Source organism: Mizuhopecten yessoensis, unplaced genomic scaffold (assembly GCF_002113885.1).
Source record: "Mizuhopecten yessoensis strain PY_sf001 unplaced genomic scaffold, ASM211388v2 scaffold716283, whole genome shotgun sequence".
Taxonomy (NCBI): Eukaryota; Metazoa; Mollusca; class Bivalvia; order Pectinida; family Pectinidae; genus Mizuhopecten; species Mizuhopecten yessoensis.
The window spans coordinates 268,889-276,608 of record NW_018480039.1 but is presented as its reverse complement, the minus strand read 5'-3'; the positions used below and the strand labels follow the sequence as shown (position 1 = coordinate 276,608).

Sequence of the window (7,720 nt, the reverse complement as noted above, 5' to 3'; positions counted from 1 at the left end):
GTAATATAGGTTGATGCATAGAAGTGGTACATTGTATATAGTAAACCCCATTAAAATAACCATAGTAGTATAGGTTGATGCATAGAAGTGGTACATTGTATATAGTAAACCCCATTAAAATAACCACAGTAATATAGGTTAATGCATAGAAGTGGTACATTGTATATAGTAAACCCCATTAAAATAACCATAGTAATATAGGTTGATGGATAGAAGTGGTACATTGTATATAGAAAAGCCCCATTAAAATAACCATAGTAATATAGGTTGATGCATAGAAGTGGTACATTGTATATAGTAAACCCCATTAAAATAACCACAGTAATATAGGTTGATACATAGAAGTAGTATATCGTAAACCCCATTAAAATAATCATAGTAATATAAGACAAATTGATATTTAGGTCGTATACAGTTAATACCATTAAAATAACCATAGTAATATAGGTTGATAATATGAACCTAACATAAATGTTGTTGAACAAATATTGCCATACTGTCAATTTGAATTTGCGCTCACTTTTTCATGTATACATAGCTTCAATATATGACTTAATACATTGCACGTGTGCGATTAATTTCAAAGGCACAATCTGTCACTCAGTGAACACTCGATTTCTCCTCTAACGTCAACAGAAATGGCACCAATAACGTATACTCTATTAACATTTTACACTAGAGATAAGGAAACTTGTCTGTTCGACACCGAACATTGTCATCGATTTCAGAGCTCCGTTAGACTAAAATGTCAAACCGTTATTGTTTGCTTCATGTTGGCGGTAAATCACGTCATTAAATAGCAGTACGTAAATATGTACTATCGTTACATTAAGATGTAACAACAACTCACCAGATTGCTGAAACGCATCGGCGCATTGTAATTCCACTGTGATACGCCATTGCATCGGGAACATAGCTATAACTGACCTAACATGAAAATACACAACAAATGAAATACCTGCACGGCTAATTGTTTACGTTTACTTCTCACCGGCCGAATCTAATGGCTTGCGGCTACTCTTGTTACAGGTTAAAAGCATGATATGCCGATGGGTGTTATTGATAACGTAATGTCCTTCTGTGGTCGGAGTGCTTCGGTCTAAGACTATAAAGGAGGGGTTTCGAGTATACCACTGAAATAAATTAAAAACGTAACATAACATGAACAGTAAATCTTTATAAATACTTAAAATAAATCTTCATTCTGTTACTTAGCATGAACCTGTTATGTGTAGACTAATTTAAAGGCAGAGCAGCTAATTGCATATAAGGAGTTTGTTGTTTATTATACTGAGTAATAAGTATAAAGAGGACTTTAAATTTCCCGCGGTTCTGAGAATAGCTGGAAATATTTGTTTAGCTCCGAAATGGACCTTTTAAGTTCAGCATAATTCCATGTAATATAAGGAAGTAATAGGGGTAACTCCTGGATGTTTAGAAATCCCAGTAAGGTAATTCTGAAGCATTAGGCTGGTACACCTCCTGTCTCCCTAAAATGGGTTTTTAGGTTGAGTGACAGGCTTGTTTTATTAAGACAAACATGATATGAGAGGGGAAGATTGTCGAGAGTAGGTTACACTTCTGAAAAAATAAATATATGTGTATATATATATGAGTTTGTTGTTTAGTATACTGAGTAATAAGTTTATAGAGCCCCGTTATTCGATAGAACCTATTTAGCGAATATTCTGCCATAAACCATTTGATATATTACGAACGTTAATCTGATAAGAAAATCTATTAACCGGTAGTATTTTTGTTAAGTAGCGGTCAGTCAAGCGACAGTACCGGTCCGTTACGCGGCCGTATCTCCCATCACGCGGGTCCTGCCGTTAAATTAAAAGTAATATATCATTTACCCTAATATAAATGATATCAATGGAAGCGAATGTGCCTTTATCCAGATCACATTAGTAGTTCAACGTTTTGTTAGCTTTAACGAATCATTAAGGCCACTAAAAATAAATTTTGTTTCCTTTGACCCGACATTTTTTTTTCAAACGTTGGTTACTGTCAAATATACAACGTTAAAATAAGGTACAATTTTTTCCTGATCTTTAATCATCTTGTTAATGTAGCAACAAATTCTTAGCATCACATAAAAGGCTGGTCTGCCATTCGTATTGGTTGTGAGAACAGAGAAAATAAGCTAGTGCTGTGTTGGTCACATCGGAAATCACGTCCTATAATTTGAGTTTTCTTCACTTAATCTACGGAATACCAATAAAATAGTTGACGATAATTTAATAAAAGACATGCAATGCCTATCGACCGATTCTTCTAAGCAGAATCTAGAAAGCATACTTCCATTTGCCGTAATATACCGGTTGGAATTTTAGATTCCACAAACTTGTAACAAGTCAATTTACAAAAGGTAACCAAATATGAATCAGTCTTACCTCAGCTAAGTTGAACTTCATCGGAGATGAAATTGCAGCGTAATGTTGTGTTTTGTACAAACAAATAGTTTCTTTTATCAAAAATTAATAAGATCATTACTAGTTACTATGAAATAAAAAGTGTGGTTAGGTTTTTTTCTATTTGAAAACATAAGGGATAACCATGAATATACTTATACGTTAATTACCGAAAAAAATGTGTGCACTTTGTGCTTGAACCGCTTATACACACAGGTTCTTCATCACATACCGTATGACCCTAAAATAATTCTTTAATTTTCATGAGGTATTCATAAAAACTTACATGGATCATACCTCGATATATGATGTCATCACTTTTTTTGTTGTTTTGGTTTCTGAGGTTACACGATATAATCTGAAAAAAGTTTCCGAAATTAAAATGTTATGCATTAAAATGAAGTTCATACATTTACAATAGGTTATTTTACATTATATATAAGGTTATGCTGTAGATAGGTTCCCTCAGCTGTCGGACTGTTAAATTAATACACAACTAATGGTCTAGGCTGTATATACTAATAAGACTAACGTAATGTTGGTTTAATATACCTTACTAGGATTGATTTAAAAATGGAGGGAATAATTCGTTGGTGAAACAAAAACAAGTTACAGGAACATTGTCCTGGAAATGAACTGTTCGCTTTAAAGCACATTTATTGTATGATTCGTAGATTTGTCTTTAATGTTCATTATGGCCCTTTGGAAATGATTTTTATTCCCATTCTATAAGTACATATTCTAAGTAGCTACATATGAATGTTGAAGGGTATTATTCACAGCGGTTCATTTTCACTTTCTATCCTTTAAAAAGGTACTCACTTATAGCGTTGTTACCATAGTGATTACTTACCGTTTTCAGATTGTTTTTAACTAGCGCATCATCCAGCGGTGATTGTGATATTTAAAAGCATATCTCCTTTTTTATTTTAGTTACCTACTGTATGTATATAATATCGATCAAACTTAAATTTATACTTTCTGAGCCTAATTGGAAGGTCAATGTTAATAAAAAGTAAATATATGCCATCCGTTTCCAGTTAGGTTTTTATGATAATATCGCAACAGAGTTTGTGTTTAAGGGTCATGGGTGAAAGTTCAATGTATGTTACTATAAATAGAAAATGTTAAGTTGATTGGAATAAGGAAACGCTGATGAAAGACATTCGTGTTTCACAGACATTATTTAATCGTAGTTGATTTGAAATGGAGGAAAACAGAGTGTTGTTCTTGTTTAGGAAAGAAATACTAGAACAAAACTGACACAGTTGTGAATATTGAACACAAACATCGGTGACTGTATGTTTGTTGCATACAGTGTATATTATTGTTTTGATGATCACTCATAATTAAAAAGTCAATTCAAAAGTCATTCCTAAAACTATATCTCCTGCAGAGTCATCCTAATAAAAATATACACATTAATCAAACATAAATAGCTGTTTGAGACACATTCCGTACCTACGACAGGCAAAGGTCTGTGGTCGATATTTGTACGTATACAGTTAAGTAATAGGATCATAATGTTCGGACAAAATTGTGTTTAATAAAGTTGAAAATAGAGAGACATATACAAATTTGAATTAGAGCTCATATGTTCACATTCTGTTTAGGCTTAGGCGTCTTAAATGTGAAATTCCCAAATGGCTTTGTATTTTCTGTCTTTGAAAGGCATTTCGAAATAAAAATAAAAATATTTCCCATGTCATCTATTTACCCAACTACAAAGCATAGACAATGATAATGCACAATATAAATAAAATACCACAATTTATATAACGTCTGACATCTTACGCCTGGAAGAATAACAAATGTCTTGTTTCTTTTTCTGTGATACATTTATGAGTAAGTCTGCCAGAAGCGTTTCTGAAACTTCAGCTGTAAACAGATCAATATCCTCCATAGTATATCAGTATCTCCCATAGTGTATCAGTATCTCCCATAGTGTATCGGTATCTCCCATAGTATATCAGTATCACCCATAGTGTATCAGTATCACCCATAGTGTATCAGTATCACTCATAGTGTATCAGTATCACCCATAGTGTATCAGTATCACCCATAGTGTATCAGTATCGCCCATAGTGTATCAGTAACACCCATAGTGTATCTGTACCACCCATAGTGTATCAGTCTCTCCCATAGTGTATCAATATCACTCATAGTGTATCAGCATCACCCATAGTGTATCGGTATCTCCCATAGCGTATCAGTATCTCCCATAGTGTATCAGTATCTCCCATAGTGTATCGGTATCTCCCATAGTGTATCAGTATCTCCCATAGTATATCAGTATCACCCATAGTGTATCAGTATCTCCCATAGTGTATCAGTATCACCCATAGTGTATCAGTATCTCCCATAGTGTATCAGTATCTCCCATAGTATATCAGTATCTCCCATAGTGTATCAGTATCTCCCATAATGTATCAGTATCTCCAATAGTGTCGACAGCCGATGTTCACTCACCACAGGGACCTGCTATGTTTGGACATAAACTGAAGTGTTCAGAGTAATGTTTCACGTTTTAGGAGTTTAAATAGATTTTTTCTGCTAGAAATGCCACCTACGATGATGGTAAAACGTATTCTACCATCATTGAGGGTGCCATTTTTATCGAAACTTGATCTCAACGCATAAAGCTTGTTAAATTACTCAGTAGATCTGTAACGAATTCTGAGGTCCCGGTGATCACGTTTCTGAAAGCCACAACGTCAAAACAGTCTTTAACGACGCACAGGAAATAGTCAACGTTATAGCGTCATTGTTGGTTCTCAATTTCCTTGGCCCTTCATATGCAGTTTACCTAATTTCAAAAATCGTTTATTAGAAAACAAAACTGATAGAACGTAACTCAGACGCATGACACATAATTGTGATGCAAGGGGAGTAACTCCAATCAGCGACATCTACTATATATATGCATGTATATAATCCGACAAGGAACGAGAACAAAAACACGATCGTGATGATAGAAAATCATGTTAGTATCTGGAGAGACTCCTAAATGATATTCTAAGCAGCATGTAAACAATAAGCATACCACCAACAACGGGAATCACAACGGAGTTGGGAATAAGGGGGGAGGGGGCACACAAATCATGTCATTATATTCTAAAGTTGGATGTATCGGAATTACCAACCTTTCTTTAACTTCTAATGAATAAAACCAATTGACAAACTATAGGAAAACAACATCTGCAAGACGTAAATGTATGTATATGCCGAATTTGATATTCGACTGTTTACACATGACCATTGTATCAAATATACATAGTCACACCGACACACAAATCACAACACCTATCGCGACTGGTAAATAGATCAAAACTATGATTTTACATGTTATAACAGTAAATTCTACGTCGCGACGTGGTCCAAAGTTACGTGAATGCTTGCTTAATCTTCCCTGGTCTGCAATAACCCTTTTTGACGTTAGAATGATAAATGTTACAAAAGTCAATCAGCAGTTCTTCTATTTTTGGAATTTTGTTAGAGTTTCTCACTTGAAATAAGATTAGCGACTTCTGCCACTTCCTTTGTTCTACAGCATGAGTTTTACCCACCTTATATACATATATGTAGATAACGTTGTTATTCCTTCGTTTAAAATACTTGTAATTGGTTTCCTCGAATTGCCACAATTAAAATGCTTTTATCTTTCTGTCAATTCTAACCATAAACTACTAAATCATAGTACAAAGCTAGGATAGTGTTTTAAAGAAGTTTTAAAGGTTGAGTTTTTTGGGTGTTTATTTTTGTGTGTGAAAACGTTGAGCACTTTTATCGGCAGAGAAAGCACACGTGTAGCAAGGAATAATACATCCTGTCGCAGTAAGTATAAAAGTCGATTTGTCAGGCGTTGTCGTATGAGAAAACTTCGTTTGAATTTACAAGATACAAAGTCTACATCGGTTATGCACGAGAATTTCTGTGCGTACGTCATGTATACGATTTATAGGCATTATGAATGCCCACTGCATTGTAGCGAGATGGCACAAACCGCATTAGCGGTGCATGTACATGGATTTTAAGACTCTTAAAGATACAACAATCAACAAACGTCACCCCTTCTCTTGGTATGTGTACCTGTACATTTGGAATATGTGGCAACTTTAATGACGTTGCCATGGTTATACTGCATAAAGGGATGGCGTGATAGTGACGTTTTCACAATAATAGCGCAAATGAGCTGATTTCCATGGGTAGGTAAAGAGTTTTTCTCCCAAACTGCACAAGCGCATTCTTATTTTTGCTAGTGGCAAGATTACCCTGTTTTTACTTATACAGAGAAAAGGCTACTGCCAGGCGCTATTATTCTGAACCGTCACACATCGTGCCATCACTTTATACAATGTAACCAGGGTGACGTCATCAATTTTGTCACATTTTAATGACGGGACGGTGCACTTTATTACAACTTATTTTTACACCAGGAAAGTGTGAAAAATCTCAATCCTCGTGGTAAGATGTTTGAAGTGTAGCACTCTGCAAGGCTTTACTTCTGCCTACACCACATAGGAGTAATCAAACGACTTTTTCTCAGCGAAAAGAAACATACACCGAAACCATTCCTTTCGGTTTCAAAAAGGATATTTTTGTACCTATACTGACGATAATTGAAACTAGTTTTAATTTAATGGAAGTCTCCATAAACTGAATTGTGCTTACGCTTTTACCTTTATTAAGCAAATGATTTGATGTGTTACGTAAGGGGGATTTCATGATAAGTTTCTTCTTGCTGATTTTTACATATTTATATGTACATTGTACTGTTACATATGTAATTCATTTTAAGAGCAAAGTTCGATGGCTCACGCAAGCGCGTTCGCTGAAAGGCACGAAGTTTGATGAGCCAATTAAACGCGGGTGAAATGAAAGTCGCGATGGAGGATTATTATGACTATATACAGATGTATATGTACGTCCTGATGAAGGAATACGGCTAGATGAAGGTCACGACGAATAGGCCAATATAAGTTCTCTCCTTTGGTTGACATGACAAAGACAAAGATGAATGAAATGGTTTGTAAGAAAATATTGATGCAAATCATATATAATAGGTAGCATAGACATATATATATAGCAGATGGTATAGGGGAGATAATTCCATGTATGTTTCAATTACATATAAATATTTAATTGATATTTTTAGCTATACAATGCTCATATTAAAAAGTCAATCATAATTAATTAGTAATAGGAAAGCAATGCCCTAATGATATATTAAACAGAGAAATTGCTACAATTGTTTTTTTGTTTTTTGTTTTGCAAGTCATTAGTGCCCCCTGTTCATACCCTGC

General features: G+C 34.7%; 1 protein-coding gene across 1 annotated transcript in view; it reads right to left on the bottom strand.

The window, feature by feature from the left end:
* LOC110442598 (galactosylceramide sulfotransferase-like) overlaps positions 1 to 921 on the bottom strand; it is a 19,029-nt gene extending 18,108 nt beyond the window's left edge. The window contains exon 1 of the mRNA XM_021486281.1: positions 851 to 921. Coding sequence (XP_021341956.1) covers positions 851 to 900 — 50 coding nt within the window. The 5' untranslated portion in view covers positions 901 to 921. The remainder of the gene's footprint in view (positions 1 to 850) is intronic.
* Between the last annotated feature and the right edge of the window lie 6,799 nt (positions 922 to 7,720).